The sequence below is a fragment of the Ictalurus punctatus genome, chromosome 3 (assembly GCF_001660625.3).
Source record: "Ictalurus punctatus breed USDA103 chromosome 3, Coco_2.0, whole genome shotgun sequence".
In the NCBI taxonomy this organism is placed as follows: Eukaryota; Metazoa; Chordata; class Actinopteri; order Siluriformes; family Ictaluridae; genus Ictalurus; species Ictalurus punctatus.
The window spans coordinates 21,177,604-21,195,337 of NC_030418.2; the positions used below are offsets into that span (position 1 = coordinate 21,177,604).

General features: G+C 38.7%; 1 protein-coding gene across 5 annotated transcripts in view; it reads left to right on the forward strand.

The window, feature by feature from the left end:
• LOC108263499 (regulating synaptic membrane exocytosis protein 1) overlaps positions 1-17,734 on the forward strand; it is an 83,444-nt gene that overhangs the window by 57,421 nt on the left and 8,289 nt on the right. For 2 of the 5 annotated variants that reach the window (XM_017464347.3, XM_053679742.1), the window contains 13 exons: positions 323-494; positions 581-734; positions 2,412-2,468; positions 3,424-3,622; positions 5,661-5,756; positions 6,524-6,586; positions 9,867-9,956; positions 10,349-10,426; positions 15,228-15,299; positions 15,476-15,541; positions 16,917-17,029; positions 17,236-17,345; positions 17,500-17,660. In XM_017464347.3, coding sequence (XP_017319836.1) covers positions 323-494; positions 581-734; positions 2,412-2,468; positions 3,424-3,622; positions 5,661-5,756; positions 6,524-6,586; positions 9,867-9,956; positions 10,349-10,426; positions 15,228-15,299; positions 15,476-15,541; positions 16,917-17,029; positions 17,236-17,345; positions 17,500-17,660 — 1,431 coding nt within the window. The remainder of the gene's footprint in view (positions 1-322; positions 495-580; positions 735-2,411; positions 2,469-3,423; positions 3,623-5,660; positions 5,757-6,523; positions 6,587-9,866; positions 9,957-10,348; positions 10,427-15,227; positions 15,300-15,475; positions 15,542-16,916; positions 17,030-17,235; positions 17,346-17,499; positions 17,661-17,734) is intronic. The other 3 variants (XM_053679740.1, XM_053679739.1, XM_053679741.1) reach the window with 3 other exon arrangements.

Consider the following 17,734-nt stretch of genomic DNA (forward strand, 5'->3'; position numbering starts at 1 on the left):
ACATAAGTAGCATACATTCACCATTCACAAACTCATGTTTTGAGTAATTGTGAGGCTTTGCTTAAAGCCAGAAAATAACCGTTTTGATATTGAGATAGTTTTAGAAAGGGGTGTTGAGGTGGTAACTTTGGTCCAAAGGGGTTGTGTCAATATGCCCATTTCAGTGCAGGTGTGTTTAATTCTGGGCATAAAAAGCCTTATGCCCAACTTAATTTGCAATCTACCTCACTGGTTTTATACGCCGGATTAACATTTAAAGTTTCTTTTCCCCACAACAGTCTATGATTTTGTTATGTATGTGTCTTTTGCTCTTGTTTATCAGTGATAAAAGCAAACGAAGAACGAAGACAGTCAAAAAGACTTTGGAGCCCAAGTGGAACCAGACGTTTGTGTACTCGCATGTGCACCGGCGGGACTTCAGAGAGCACATGCTGGAAATCACAGTGTGGGACCAACCGAAAGTTCAGGATGAGGAAAGCAGTTTCTTGGGAGAGGCAAGTAGAACATGTGTATCCATATCTACACTCTTACTGTGACTTTCCTTATCAACTTCCCTTCATTTTTTTCCACCCCATCGCAGATTCTGATTGAGCTGGAGACCGCTCTGCTGGACGATAAGCCTCACTGGTACAAGCTGCAGACTCATGATGTGTCCTCTATTCCACTGCCCCACCCCTCACCATACCTGCCCAGAAGACACACCCACAGTGACACACCCACTAAAAAGCTGCAGCGTGAGTGGAGGACAAGAAGTCTAACACTGTACTATTAGCGTATGGGAATGTGTGGTATTAGTATATGAAGACAATTGGACTTGAGTTGTATATTTAAAGAGCGTTTGCTACACATCCATGCAGCTTTATCCGTTCTCATCAGAACTACTATAGATGTTCAACATGACTCAGATGACCAACAATAGGCTTCTGTTATCAAGCTGGATATTAATTAATTTATTCATGAATTGTTTAAACACAGTATCTGTTAGACAAGAAATCTGGGATTCATGAAAAAATTTGTATCCTATGCAACATCCTGAGTTTGTGTTTTCATTTACGCATAAGGAGATTCACTCATGTGAACCTCAATGGATATGCTTCAAATTGGCATGAGCTACTAAAAGTCTACACACCCCTGTTAAAACTCCTGTTAGGTCATTGTGATGTAAAAAAATATACGTTAATTCATGTCAGATCTTTTTCCACCTTTAATGCGATATAGCAAGGACACCCCGTCCAGGGTGTCCCCTGCCTTGTGCCCTGAGTCCCCTGGGATAAGACAAGCAGTACAGAAAATGGATGAATGAATGGATGGATGTGATCTAGCAATCATCAAAATTCAAGTGAAAAACAAATGTTTTAGGGGGAAAAAAGAAAAAGAAAAAAGCTGGTTTCATAATGGGGCGTGTGATTGTGCTCAGAATTTGAGCTCATGTTCAAAAGTAAGTGTCATTTGTATAGTGTGTCATACGTCACACTACATACATACTACATACATATAGACACTACATACTGTCATCAGTAAAATGATTCTGATTAACATGAGTATGAAGCATATCATCACTGGCCTACAAAAACATTTACACATTATCTTTTACAATTCAGTAAAAGACTGAAATGTGGCCCATTTTTAAATGGAGTCTTTGGCTAAAACTGTTATGTTTTATAGTGGTCACCAGAGTGAGATATTCAAGCATCGATATTAAAATACCAGTTTAAAACCCCTCTTTATTAAATGTCTTACAGGTGGAATTTGCGGTTGGGCTGTTTCTATTGGCATTCTGCTAAGCAGAAAGAAGCCAAGTAATGGTAGAGAAAGCTTCTGCCAGAAATCTGAAGTACTCTTTAGTGATTGTATTTGTATTAACTTAATTTTGCTAATGCATTCTGGAGAATTTAGTGACCAAACTTTTTGACAGAAGGAAACACAAAAAACTATAAATTCTGCCAAAATGCAGAGGATGAAATACAATACTGCATTAAAGAATCTCACATGACCTGATAAATAACATATTAAAACCTTTCTGCCAAAATCCTCCTTTAAGACAAACTGCATTTGTGTTAACTCTATGAACTATTCAGCCAGATGATCATTTTGAAAAATCTTATGTTCATCAATCATTTGGCCGACTAGTTTATAATAGAATTGTATGCAGAGAATATACTTGCCTTTTATACGTTTATGAATCTCTTTTGTGTTTCTGGTGTAAGTGACAAGTTGGAAACAGATATGCAAATTGATAATCATCTGTTAGTAATTTTTCTTCCATTTAACAAAATCAGTATCACTTATCACGTGCATGTGTTCATATACAGATGTCTCTATTTTATCCATCTGTCTTGTACATATATCAATTTGTCTGTCTCTGTGGTGTCTGTCTGTATATGTGTTTTTGTGTGTGTATGTCTGCACAGGCTCTCAGCGCATCACAGAATCAGATTATGATGATGGTATTGGCGTAGTGGCTGCAGGTGGGTGGGGGGGCATGGCGCCAGTAACCTCTACACTAATACTGTGATTTGTGCAATAGAATATAGAATGAGAGAAGCAACGAGTCAGCAGCTGGCTTTCCTCTTCTTCTGAAAGCGTCTGCTGTTTTTCTGGAGACAATGCAACCTGATAAGTCAGGCCATATCATAGGATTGACATGCGATACCTCATCCCATACATTTCATCCCTCTTTTTTGCAAATACACACTCAACTGTCATTTAACATTAGAGAATTTGTTTGTGGGTCTTCATGGGTAGTTTTGTCTCCAGCGCTTTTCTCTGTAGCCAAGTAGATTAAACTTTAACCACAATGCACAGTGTGTACATGATGACACTAGAGAAAGATGAAAGGAAAAAGAGTGAATAAGAAGTGAGGAAGACTGCTCCTCTCGTCAGGGCTCTCTCATCACTGTGCATGGTGGTGTAGTTTTAGTCTGGATACCCTGCTTTCCTTCTGTTTCGTTCTCCAGCACATCTGTTACGACTGTGAGCTTTGCAAAGCTACAAAGTAGGCATTAAATTGAGTGTATTAAATTGTTTCAAGTCTGTGGCCTTGAGCAAGAGTACTAAAAGTAGTGATTAGGAAGACAGTCCAAATGTAAAGTAAAATTTTATAGTCGTGTTTCTTTAGCCAAGAATATTGAGTTTGTAATTGCTCATAGCTCAGCAGTGTCTGTGTAGTTAGCTAGCGCACGTTTTTCTGAACAAAATAGACATGTGTAAATACAAAGCTAAAAAAAATATTGGAATTTATGCTACACACTGTTTCATGAACAAATGTTGATGCTGGAAAACTAGAGAAAAGAATGAAGCAGGTATCTACTTTATTTTTGCATGAATATTTGAAATGGTATTGAATTGTTCTTGAATATTTGAAAAGGAAAGTAATTTTTTTTCCCACTAGTGCATGTTTTATGTGTTTTTGGGTGCTTACAGCTGCAGAAAGTCGACCAAGAGAAAAGGAGAGGGAACGAGGGAGAGAGCGAGAGAGGGAAAGAGAGAGGGAGAGGGAGCGGATTACACTGGAGGTTCCTGAGCAGCAGAGGTCGACACATCATCGCTCTCGTTCTGTATCACCTCACAGGGAATCAGAGAGCAGGGCAAGATCACGGCCTGCGAATGTCCCCATGCAGAGGTAGGACGGAGCATTTAACGTGCACAAGTAATTCAAATTAATACATTTTACATTTTTCGTTTGCATTTTACTGCAAATGTAAAAGTTTGGTTAAAATCAGATAACAGTAGAATCCAGATACAAAGTTTGTCAAATAATGTATTCTAACATGTTAACAGTAAAAAAAATTCTTAATGATATGAGTTTAAAATCGAATTTTCAGCATGTATAAAATACTCTTTAGTAATCTATGTGCCCACCCTTTGTCTTTATAACCACACTCTCCTTGATATCTGTTATAACTAAGCCAGATGTCATATTCCGCTTTATTCAGGTCAGTTTTGGAGGCCGAGAAATTCATGAGGGGAAAAAAAGATTATATATATCCAAAAGTTTGTGGACACATCCTGATTTAGGCTTTCCACAAGATTTTGAGAGCAGAGTTTACAAGCGCATTAGTGAGGTGAGACAGTGATGGGGTACAGTCTGCATTCTGGTTCATCCCACAGGTGTTCAGTGGGGTTGAAGTCAGGGCTCTGTGCAGGTCACTTGAGTTCTTCCAAACCATCCTTGGCAAACTATGTCTTGTGTACAGGGGCATTATCATGCTGGACCACGTTTGGGCCTCTTAGTTCCAGTGAAGAGAAATTGTAATGCTAAAGCATACAAAGACACAAAGGTGTCCACATACTTTTGGCCATACAATGTTTTTTCTGTTTGGTTCTCTGCTGAACTAAATTGTTTCTTGTTACCAGGTTACATACATTGCTATTAAAATACAATGTAATATATTCTGTAAATACTAATATGTGCAATTACATAATTATAAAAACATCAAATACAGAGACTTACCAGGTTTCTAAATTACTACCCCTTACAAACCCAAACTAAATCAAATTCCCCAGTTATTTCCACCGATCTCCTCTTCAGTTCCTCTTTTTCTGTCTACTGTCTGTTTCTATAAATTCATATAGAAAAGCCCCTGATATTAATTTTTCAGTTTTTCAGAAAGCATGTTGCTGGCAAAATCCTCACATTAAGTTTGGGAAATGGAGATATTATATCCTAGCACTGTTTAGCTAGCTAGTTGTTATACTTGTAGATTAGCAAGAGAAAACTGGTAGCTAATTTTACCTTAGCACAGGAGCAGTGGTAATTTATTGTACAATTTTTGGAGTTTGAGTTTACAACAGTATAACTATTTAAAGTACGACACATACACAGCTTGATATTATGCACCAAACGTTCCATGATATTTCGCTGATTTTGCAGCTACCCCACCTTTTTCATCTTCCATCCCTCTCTCTTCTAATATTTTTTATCTGGTGAGTGATGGAGATGGAGCCAGAGCAATGGGCTTTTTCCCAAGTCAATTAAATGAGTGCCTTTTAAAAGACATAAACAGTTAGCTTGACATCAATGTCATGTCAGTGTGTTGTGTTGCAAGCCAGAACAATGCTACAGAAGCTGGTACATTTTGTCAATTAAAGTGGCCCAGAACTGCTTATCTTCAAAGACAGAGGTCATTTGACTGACATGGAAGATGACAAATCACAGACCTTTTCTGACACAAGATTATCTCCTTTACTCATCATTAAGTAGTTTACACAGGCCTCTTTATTGACTTTTAAAGATAGGATTCTGAAAATATTTCTTTCCAGTGGTTATATCTTTTTTCTGAAAAGCTCATTTGGTCACAAGTTGTTTTCCTTTTTGGAATCTAGCATACGGAAGTGCAGATAGCCAAACAGATTCCACCCTTAAAGATACTAAAAGTTGTGGCCAGAAAAGTGTACAAAAGATATCCAATTGAAGGAGTTTCTGAGACTGAGACTAATCTTTGTTTGTATATCAGTAAAAATATTGGTAGCAACAATTGGGTAGTCCCTTGAGTTTAGTAGGAACATGCCCACTATCATCCATATCCTGATCTACACCCATACTTATAACATACAGGTTTGTAAAAAAGAAAAGAAAAAAAAAGAAAGAAAAAATTTGCTAAAAAAAAAAGTGCTAACATTTGTAAACAAATAACCTGTCTCTCTCTGTTTCTCTACAGGAGTTTGGATGAGGCACAGCATAGCAGCAGGTCTCGTTCACCAACCCGCTACCATGAGCATGGGCATGTACAGGAGAGAGAATATGTGGATGACAGGTAAAGACATGCTTGTGCTTGCATATGAGTACTGTTTCCTTACAGTAGTATTTTCCAGTCTTGGTCATGGAGTACTTCTCTCAATTCTAGCCAATATTTGATCCAGTTAACTAACTAATTAACCATCTTTTGCTGTGTCGATATGGGTGTGTAAGAGCACAGAAAATGCTAAAAGTGCAGCGCAGGAGTACTCGAGGACTAGTGCTGGGAACCACTGTATTATGGGCTAATCTTCTGTGTACATGTTATCAGAATATTAAACATCTTTCAGATACAGTGAGTTTCAGTGCTTCTTCTGAGTTTCTTTATTTGTTATACATTTATCAAGATGGAAACAGCAGGAGCCACTTTTTATTCCCAGTTTGATATTATGAAAGCTTGCCTTTGTCAAAGACCTGTATTTAAATTCACTCTGACTATATTTATTCAACATCCCCCAGAAACTCTTTTTCACTAAAGCCCACATTCATCCTAATCTCACCAGGTTACATGGCTGTTAACGTACTGCTAGTTAATTTTGTCCAGAGAAACATGGGCTATTTTCCTTCGCCTCATTTTCGTGCTGAAGAATTACAGGGCGTGGTATGTTTGAACAGTGCGCCATAAAATGTACACCCCTATCATGTTCATATTACTGTGGTTCAAAAGATAATTACAGTCTGCACCAGGTCCTATTATACCCATGTGCTCTCTTTGTGTTTGCTTGTTTATTGCTTTGTTTGTTTGTTTACCCCCTCATGTGTCACCCATTTCAATGGTAATTGCAGTGAGGTCATCTTGATACACAGATCAATGCGGGGTAGGAGCGCAGAGTGCCTGCACATCACAAGGTAAAAAAAAAAACTGCGCTAGGACTGCTGGATCTTTCTAAGGAGTTAGGATTTTTATTTCCATTTATTATTTTCATCGCTTTAGTTCATGTGTAGAATCAGTCAACTGTGTCTGGATAACATTCTCTTCCCATCGTGAAAAAAAAAAAAACTTTTGATTTACAGTGTTTGTCGTTTGCCTGGCCTTTGAAATGTCTTTGATTTGAATGTATGTATGTGTATGGCATACATGCTGTCATGTTCTTTCCGTATACTGTGTATCTTTCTCAAGTGTTTATATTCAATCTCTCTTGCGCTTCACTCAGTATTATTCAATGCAGTAGCTCAGTGACGGGAGCCATTACCAGTGGAACTTTCCAATCCTCACTGGCACACTGCCCAAAGAAAAAGCCAACAATCATTATAACAGTTTAGTTAACTTCCAAATAATCATCATTTACGTGTTATTACGACACATTTATTTTAATCATTGTGTGACTGATTTCATTACACAGTTCTACTGACTGGCAGGAGCTGGTTCTTAAGCTATGCATGAATTTTTATTTGCTTTTTTTTAACATCCAATTTGTCACTGTCTTTAGTTATTTTTATTTTGTCAACCATTCGCATGCTTTTTCCTTTGTCTGAATCCTCTTAAGTACATCAGCAATAAGTAGAGAACTCAGGATCTCTAATGAAATCATCAGTAGGTAAGCAATAGATCATCCCCATAGCATGGTCAAAATGGACACAGAAGCAGTCCAATTGTGTAAACTATCGTGTAAACTATATACAGTGCCTTGAATTAGCTTTCACCCCTGTAAGATGTTCTGTGTTTTGAAACTGAAACAGACTTAATTGGATTATGCTCACCATGTAGTGTACACACTAATCTGTACACCTTTTCATTCATGCATCAGTGCAATGCATAAAATCATGCAGAAACAGGACAACAGCTTCAGTTAATGTTCACATCGACCATCAGAATGGGAAACATGTGACTCAGTGATTGTGGCATGGTATTTGGGGCTAGGCTGGTTTCAGTATTGCAGAAACTGCTGGACTGCTGGACTTTTCACACACAACAGTCTCTATAGTGTACGCAGAATGGTGCAAAAACCAGTGAGCAGCAGTTCAGTGGGCAGAAACACTTTACTGAGAGATGTCAGCGAATGGCCAGACTGATTCACGCTGATCGAACGGCTATTGTAACTCAAATAACCACAATTTATAACCATGATGTGCAGAAAAGCATCTCAGAATGGACATACATTTAAACCTTGAGAAGGATGGGCTACAACAACAGAAGACCGCATCAGGTTCTACTCCTAGTAGTCAAGAAGAGGAATCTGAGGCTACAGTGGGTACAGGCGCATCAAAACTGGGCAAGATATGAAAAATATTGGTTTGTCTTTTTACAGTTTTCAACTGTCCAGTTTTGGTGGGCCTGTACCCACTGAAGCCTGAAAATCTTGTTCTTGACTGACAGGAATGGAGCATTGCTGCAGATGTAATTGCCAGCAAAGGTTCTACCAAGTACAGCTGAGGCCAAAAAATGACTTACACCTAAGAAAAGGCAGACAGAAGTATGGTAACATTTCCTGTTACCATAGTTTTCCTATGTTAAGTTAATGAGGGGATCTAAGGTAATTTCATAATAATAGATGAGGGTTTTATTTTGGGATTTATTTACTTCAGATTTCAGCTTTTCAGTGGGTCAAGTTTTGCATACACTTTTTTTTTAGTATATAATGGCTTGGCCTTTAATTGGCTGAAATTGAATCAGACTCATTTACATGTTTTTCACAGTACTATGCCAGACATTTTGCCCATTTTTCCTGACAGAACTGGTCTAACTCAGTCAAGTTTGTGGGCCTCCTTGCTCGGACATGGTTTTTCAGTTCAGTCCACAAATTTTCTGTGGGATTTAGGTCAGGGTTTGTGATGGCCACTCTAATACTTCCTCTTTGTTGTCTTTAAGTCATTTTGTTACAACTTTGGACATGTGCCTAGGATCATTGTCCTGCTGGAAGACCCAACTGAAACCAAATTTAAATTTTCTGGCTGATGACTTGAGATTTTGTTTCAGTATTTCTAAATACTCTTCCTTCCTCAAAATGCCATCTATATTTTGAAGTGCAACAGTCCCTTGATGCTGCCACCCTAATGCTTCACAGTCGGGATGGTGTCATTCAGATTAATTACCTTGTTCCTCTGATCATTAGCGCTGATCATTATGGCTAAACATTGCAATTGTTTTTCATCACACCAGAAAAATCCTCCAAAAGACAGGTGATCATCTGTAAACTTCAGTCTGGCTTGTTTATGTAGGTCCTAGAATAGGGGTGTCTTCCTTGCACAACAGGCCAATGATGTGATGTAGGACTTTCTGAGTGGTGGATCTACTGTATATACCTTGGTACGTGATGCCTCCAACTCCTTCACCAGTTTTTAATTGTCTTGAGGTTAAATTGAACCTTTCAGACCAAATTCCATTCATTTCTGGTAGTTAATTTGTGCCTCCTTCCGGAATGATTGCTCCTAAGGAGGAACCAGGGTATTGAGGGAATAAAAAGTCTCTAAAGTTAGGCCCATTTACAGCCACAAGTGCATGCCCAGTTAATTCCTAATTGTGAAAATTGGACTATTACAAGCTTTGAAGTCATTAAATATGTTTCTGGTATCTTCCAGACTGTTTAGAGAGACATTCAATTTGGTGTAGGTGAACTTTTGTCCCAATTGAATTCTTATAGAGTATCTTGAATTAAAACTGTGTGGAATTGACTTTGTTAACATTACGTCTGATGTCAGCAAAGTAAATGCCCTAATTGACTTGCCAAAAGAAATGCATGGTAATATGAAATATGTGGAGTTGTGAACAACTAGCCTAGGTGTATGTAAACTTGTGTACGCTATCTTAACAGTGACAAATACTTATGCAACCAACAAATGTCTCTTTTTTGATTAATTAACTTTTTTGAACTTTCAATCGTTATATATATATTGTATAAATCCAATGGTCAAATCCCCTGTTAAGGCAATTTGAATTCCAGATTGTAACACTACAAAATGTGAAAAAGTTCAAGGGGTGAATACTTATGCACGGTACTGTATAAGCGAGTTAAAACTAAAGGATCATGCCTCTTTTTCAACAGGCTTTATTGCTTCTCCTTTGCTTTGATATGCCACGATGAAGCCCATTCTTTTTTTGGATCTAATATTATTTGCCTGTTCTTTTGCATCTTTTTGTCTTTTTGATGTTCTTACCTTCTCTTCGTTGGATGGCATGTTGTGACCCTAGTGATCTGCAGCCCCCTCTTGACAGGGTTAGAAGTGCTAGTACCAACTGTCTGAGGCCAGATTCAAATTCCAATTCACCCGATCGAGAAAGGTACTCACAAGACCCCATTCACTCTCCCTAAGTTTTGCTGTTTTGACAGATTATTTCTATTTTTCACAGATGTGTGTGCATTACATAGATAATCATCTTTGCGGAGCTGGTTAACCGAACATTTTTATAATTTTTGGTAATTTATAGGTGCTGTTATTTTTCAGTATTACAATATTACAATTAATGAATGTCAGTTTACTGTGTAAAGGTTGTTGTACTGTGTAGAATGTGTTGTGTTTGGTAGTATCAGAGCAGACTTGAGTGTCCCCTGAGTGTTTGTGTATCATTAAATGTTAAATACACCGAGTCCTCGTCTCTGTCCTGACTTGCCCTGTCTCTTTCACATTCTCACCTCCAATCTGTTGGGGTGTGTTGGACACACACTCTTTTAGGAGCACGCAGTCTCTCCCCCGCATCAGACCCACCAGCCCCAGGATCCTAATCCAACACGCCTCCCCTGAGGATGACAGGTACCGACCCTGTCCCCCTGACGCCTCCGCTAACCCTGACTCCTCTCCTCTCCTGTCCTAATTGCCTCTGCCCGAGAGCTTAGCTATGCCCTCACTTCATGTGCCTTCTAGCTAAGCCTCTGCTTTAATCTTTACTGATGTTTGTGCTCTAGATGTATTCTGGTTTTTGTCTAACCTGTGGCTTTTTGATTCACTCTGACCCCAGACCCCAAAGCTGGCTTTGTTGTGAGTGCTGTAGTTTATTAGTGTTAGTTTCTTGTGAGCTTCTTGTCTATACTATTTCCACCTTTTTAATATTGCTGTTTTCATTTATAGTTTAATGCCTTGACCGTGTGTAGATTATGTCTCATCTTTTTTCCCCCCTACAGGTACACTGTAAATTTGCTTTATGTTCACTGTAAATTGGATGTTTTGGTTGTGTCAGCTGCAGTTTTTCTTTTACTTTTCTGTTTAGTGCTACTTTAGATACACTACGTCCAAATGTTTGTGTACAACTGACTATCACACCTGTATGTAGGTCTTTCCCAAACTATTGCCATAAATTTGAAAAAAGCACATAGTTGTATAGGATGTCTTTGTATGGTTGTATTTCACTGGAAGCAAGAGGCCCAAACATGTTCCAGCATGACAGTGCCAGGCCTCCTTGCTTGACATCAGTGCCTGACCTCACTAATGCTCTTGTGACTGAATGAGCGCAAATCCCCACAGCCACAGTCTACAATCTAGTAGAAAGCTGTCCCAGAAGAGTGAAGGTTATTATAATAGAAAGGGTAGGGACTGCGTCTGAAATTGGATGTTCAAAAAGCACATATGAGTGTGATTGGTCAGGTGTGCACAAACTTTTGGCCACATAGTGTTTGATACCACAGAGCTGTTGAATTCTCAATTCTAATTGGCCAGAAGGTGGTGATTTATTTTATGCCACAGCAGCTAGGACTTGAATGGTGGACTACCATTTAAAATGATTTTTAAAATGTGCATAATCATTGAAATTGTGGCCTTTCTATGAGAAGCTAATTATTTAGCATTTTTGGGAAGAGCCTCTACTGTTAGCACTTTGTAACAGTCAGAGGTAAAACTATCATTTTAAATTTTCCACCATGGGAAAGTCTTCAGGATGCAGGATTTGCTGGTTTCTTGGGAACATGACAAGCTGCATTAACTTCAGGAGTGAAAAAAAAGAAGGCTGCTGACAGAATGACTTTATTGTTTATAGCTGCTATAATGTAAATGGTGTAACGTAAACTTGTTTCGCGGAAATTCCACAAGATTAAGTCTAATTAAATTGTTGATTATTTTTTCCATAACAGCATGCTTTATCTTTTATTCCTTATTTAAAAGACCTCAAAACTATCATCTAATTTGACTCATACTACACAATAATCCAAGCTAAACAAGAGAACACATCTGAAAAGTTTTGTCCCTTTTCGGACGCAGTCATGCTCTCTTGTTTGCTGTCAAACAATTGCGCACTGCTGTGTGTGTATGTCTCCTGTCGCAAAATGCGGTGAAAACTCCCACACAACATTAATAGTGTGATTAAGGTGTGTACATGTCAGTAATAGACTTCGATACAGTGACTAAAATAGGAATACTCCACACATCTTAATTCGATTTGTGTTTACTTCGAGTATGACTTTAGTCAGATTAAGGTAATCAAAAATTGCTGTTTACATGGTAGTTTCTTAATCAGAGTATTGTCTTAATATCATATTATTGTTGTCCATGTAAATGTACGGAGTGTTGACCATTTACAGACTTTCATCTGTTTGCAATGAACAACTCAAACAAAAGCAATTGAAATAGTTCAACACATTGAATGCTTCAAGTGGGTTTCCCAAAATGCAACTGAAAATGCAAATTATAATGATTTCTCCAGTCTCAAAATTATTCAACCCTATGAATAGAATCCCTCACAACAGCACTAATATGCAAAACAGGTATTGTCTCAAGCACACCTGATGCAACTAATCAAGGGCTTCATTACTTGCATCAGGTGTGCTTGAGCTAGAACACGTGAAATACCTGAACTTGCTAAAGGTTTGTTGAGTGTACGCTACCTGGACAGGGCAGAAAAAGGAAGCTAACAATGGCTGCAACCAGATTTCTGAGAAGGCAGTTTATGAAAAATCCTCAAGTGACTGCAAAAGACCTGCAGCAAGACTCGGTGGCAACAGGCACTGAGGTTTCAGTGAGCACAGTAAGGCGTGTACTAAACGCCAGAACTCCAAGACGTACACCAGTACTGACGCAAAAGCACAAGAAAAGTCGGCTCAAAACCATATAAATAAGCCACAGAAGTTTGGGGATTCTGTTCTGTGGAGCGATGAAACAAAACTGGAACTTTTCAGCATGAACAATCAGCAGTATGTCTGGAGGAAGAAGAATGAAGAAAGAACACTCTGTCCACAGTCAAGCATGGTGGTGGCTCTGTGATGCTCTGGGGCTGATTTGCATCCTCTGGCACTGGAAACCTGCAGCATGTGGAAGGCGAGATGGATTCATTGAAGTATCAGGAAATCCTAGGAGAAAACGTCATGTTGTCCGTGAGGCAGCTGAAGCTTGGGCATCATTGGACCTTCCAACAGGACAATGATCTCAAGCGTACCTCAAGTACCACCCAGGCTTGGTTGCAGAAGAAGTCCTGGAAGATTCTACAGGGCCATCGCAGTCAACTGACTTCTCTGGTGGGATTTGAAGAAAGCAGTTACAGCATGCAAGCCCAAGAATATTACTGAACTGAAGGCCATTGCTCATGAGGAATGGGCTAAGATTCCTCAGGAATGCTGCCAGAAGCTTGTGTCTCATTTGCAGCAGGTCATAACTGCGAAAGAATGCTCTACTAAGTACTAAAGATGCTTTCCATGAAGGTGCTGAATAATTTTGAAACTGGAGATATCATTATAAGTTGCATTTTCAGTTGAATTTGGGGAAACCACTTGAAATGTTCATAACTGTTTTAATTGCTTTTGTTTGATCTGTTCATTGCAAACAGCTGAGAGTCTGTAAATTTTGACAATAAACCTGACTTGCAATGGGGGTTGAATAATTTTGATTTCAACTGTATATACAACCCCAATTCCAAAAAAGTTGGGACGCTGTTTAAAATGTAAATAAAACCAGAATGCAATAATTTGCATATTTCATAAACTCATGTGTTATTCACAATAGAACATAGAAAACATATTAAATGTTTAAACTGAGGAAATGTGACTGCAACATGTCTCAGAAAAGTTGGAAGGGGGCAATAAAAGGCTGGAAAAGTAAGTGTTACTAAAAAGAAAAAGCTGGAGGTTAATTGGCAACAGGTCAGTAACATGATTGGGTATAAAAAGAGTATCTATGAGAGGCAGAGTTTCTCAGAAGTATAGATGGGATGGAATTTGAATAGAAGCATATGTTGCTTTAAAACCTGTATATACCTTTCAGCATTGATGGTGCCTTTCCAGATGTGCAAGCTGCCTATTCCATAGACATTAATGCACCCCCATACCATCAGAGATGCAGGATTTTGAACTGAGTGCTGATATAAAAGCCGGATGGTCCCTCTCCTCTTTAGTCATCTTTAGTTTTGAGGACGCGGTGCCGCGTCCATGATTTCCAAAAAGAATTTCAAATTTCGATTCGTCTGACCACAGAAAAGTTTTCCACTTTGCCTCAGTCCATTTTAAATGAGCTTTGGCCCAGAGAAGACGGCTGTGTTTCTGGATCATGTTCACATATGGCTTCTTCTTTGCATGATCGAGCTTTAACCAGCATTTGTGGATGGCACGGTGAACTGTGTTCACAGACAATTAGTTCTGGAGGTGTTTCTGAGCCCATGCAGTGATTTCCATCACAGAATCATGCATGTTTTTAATGCAGTGCCAGCTGAGGGCCCAAAGATCACCGGCATGCAATATTGATTTTCACCCTTGTCCCTTGCGCACAGAGATTTCTCCAGATTCTCTGAATCTGTTGATGATATTATGTACTGTAAATGAGATATTCCTGGTCTTCACAATTAAATATTGAGGAACATTATTCTGAAATTTTTCCGCATATTATAGATGCAGTTTTTCACAGATTGCTGAAGCTCTGCCTGACTTTACTTCTAAAAGACTCTGCCTCTATAAGATACTCTTCTTATACCCAATCATGTTACTGACCTATTGCCAATTAACCTCCAGCTGTTTCTTTTTAGTAACACTTACTTTTCCAACCTTTTGTTGACCCAAATTTTTTGAGACGTGTTGTGGCCATCAAATTAAAAATTAACTTTTTTTTTTTTTTTTTCTTCGTAAAATGGTACATTACCTCAGTTTAAACATCTGATATGTTTCATATGTTCTATTGTGAATAACATATGGGTTTATGAAATTTGCAAACTTGCATTCTGTTTTTATGTACATTTTAAAAAATTTTGGAATTGGATCTGATGAGAAATATTAGATAATGTTTCCTGTATTCAAGATTTTCACTTGCTAAGATATTGTTTGTTCTGCACACATTTTCAGACAGATTGTACAGATATCCATAAAGTTGTCCAAAACTTACATTCACAGACTAAACTCCTTACAGTGTATGCTATTATTTGCTTTGTGGATCAATGACCTTATGAGAATTTGACCATCATTTGAAGATATACAGTAGTATATTGCTCCTCATTCCCATTTCATTGCACATTTTGCTTGTCTTTACAATGTAACTTAAAAGAGAAGCCTTGTCTTTCATCCATTCTGTAACAATTTCTGTGGGTCTGTGTCTTTGTCTCTTCATCTCACTGTCATCCACGTGTCTCTGATTTGATCACACGCATCAGCTGGATTTTGGAGCCTATTTTTCCTACTCAGGAGACAGTAAACCACCTCAGTGCAAGGCCCGGGGCACAGAGGTATACTGGCTACACAGAGGAGGATAAACCAGATTACAATTTCATTCCTGATAGAGTCACACACACATGCACACACAGCATTACACACAGAATTTCCTTTCATCATCATCATTTACTCAGTACTTTCCTCTCATCATTTTATTTCTTGTTTTGCTTTAATCATTTACAAATCATAGGCAGCCAAGAATTCTGGACAAGCCTAGCTGTCAGAAACCTGGCAAGAAAAAATCTGACCGTGAGCGGTAAGGAGTCATACAGTACCATACCATATTTTTCATTGCCATCTTATTATTATACAGTACACAATACATTGATACAGAAAGCACTGCTCTCCATTTATTTTGTGTCTGTGTGCAGTTGTTGTTGTACATTAATGGTAAGATCATGGCCTGCTTATTGTGTTCAGTGTTTTTGTGTCAGTCTCTTTGCAAACTGTTCAGTTCAGTTATATTTTAACACAGAGACATTTTCACATAATATATTTGCACAGGAAAAATGTGGTGTACTTCAGAGTTGTATTACTGGTCCTGTTTGTTTCTCATTACTTTCTCATCACTGTCCTTCATGTCATTGATAATCAGTGTATCTGCTTTTAGCTTGTCTGTGCTTTTGCTTTTAGTTTGGTTTAATTTTCTATTTTATCATGTTTTTCTTGCATATTACATGCTTTCCACTATGGTCAGAAGAATACAGTCTATCTCTCGTGTAAAGGGCTTGAGAGAAAAGTGGGTATCCCTGCCTCTACTGGGTAAGGTGACATGATTGGGGTTACAACAACTCTAGATCATAGCCCTAAGTTAGGCAGAGAGAGCTCCCCTAATTGTGAAATATACCCACGCACAAATACATATTTACAACCAGCAGTATTATTTCTGTTTCTGCATTACATAATTTTGCCTTCTGCACTACGGGTCCTATTCCTATTACACCAAAAACTGTCCTGGATTTGTTGCGACAGATTGTGGGTCTTATTATTTTCACTTCTTCCTGTGCTTTCAGTATTTCAGCCATGACAACTCTCGGAGTGAAATTGTGAGCTTTAATAGATGGGGATAGAGTGAAGATAGGTTTTGTCTTGCGGACTAGATCTACTATGCTGCCGCTGAGCGAGTGCGAATACTTGCTCGAAGAAGAGAAGCATGCTGCTGATGCAAAGAAAATAGAAGGAGGAGCTACCCCCCCCCCCTCCCCCCCATACAAAATTTTTGTAGTGCAGGCAAGCCATAGGCGGCAAGTTGGTCAAGATTATAAAGGGTGGACAAGCGTGGCTGATAGGCTATTGCACGGCGTCAAGGGAGCCAATCAGCTCTCAGACAGACTTTCATGGCTGAACTGGGCAAATCTGTCTCTAACACCTTTTCTTCTCCTGCTTATTGTTCTCATTTCCTGTTTACACCTACTGTTAATATATTAAAGGTCCAACTAATTTTAACCTTCATTAAGGATCAAGCAGATATTGGTGCAACATTGACATCATAATATTTATTGTAAAAATGTGCTGTGTAGGCTGTATATAAGAAAATAATTTCTCTAAATGTGAAATTATGTCCTATCAGTTGCTTGTATCCAAAGACATTTTTTTTCTTTTTTTTTTGTTTCTTTTTCCATCATTTCTAGGGTTCATCCACATGCCAGCACGGCATACTCTTCATCGGCAGGAATGTCCTCGTCAGCACGCAGAGGCCGACAGTTACCCCAAGTCCCCGCTAAAAGCAGTAGTGTAGAACAAGGTATAGCACAGTGCCATGCTTCCTGTCCTTTATTTATTTTTGACATTTTATATAAATACAATTCTTGTGACCACAACCTTAAATAAGATAAGATTTCGATGTTGTGTGAATACATAACAGAATTTTAATGACTATAACTGTGTAAGTATTGCATGTAATGTAGAAGCCTGGTCAAATGGTTGTTTTCATGTGTTTGTTTATTTCAGCTCTTGCTTCAGAGGAGCGTACACGACAGATGAAGGTACATTCCTACAGGACACCAGCTCCCTCCAGTACCAGCCAGGACCTGGAGAGGGTGCTCAAGAACAAACGAGAGGTAACCTGTCCTGTCTTTCCCCACTCTGCTGTCAGACCCATCTTTATATGGGTTTTGTCTTCAGTATTTACAAATGCCCATTATATCCCCCTTTTTTCCCCTCTTACCTGTAGTTGAGATTTATATCTTCTGCATCTTTTCTCTCCTCTTACAGCTTTATAAAGACCAGCGACGGAGCTGTGATAATGTATCCCATAAATCCTCAGACAGTGATGTCAGTGACGTGTCAGCCATCTCTCGTGCCAGCAGTGCCTCACGGATCAGTAGCACCAGCTACATGTCCATCCAATCAGAGCGACCCAGGGGTCGCCTCAGGTCAGAAACACACACAAAAAGACTACACAGTAAAAATCTGTCCTTTTTGTTACATTTTTTTTTGTTCTTAATAA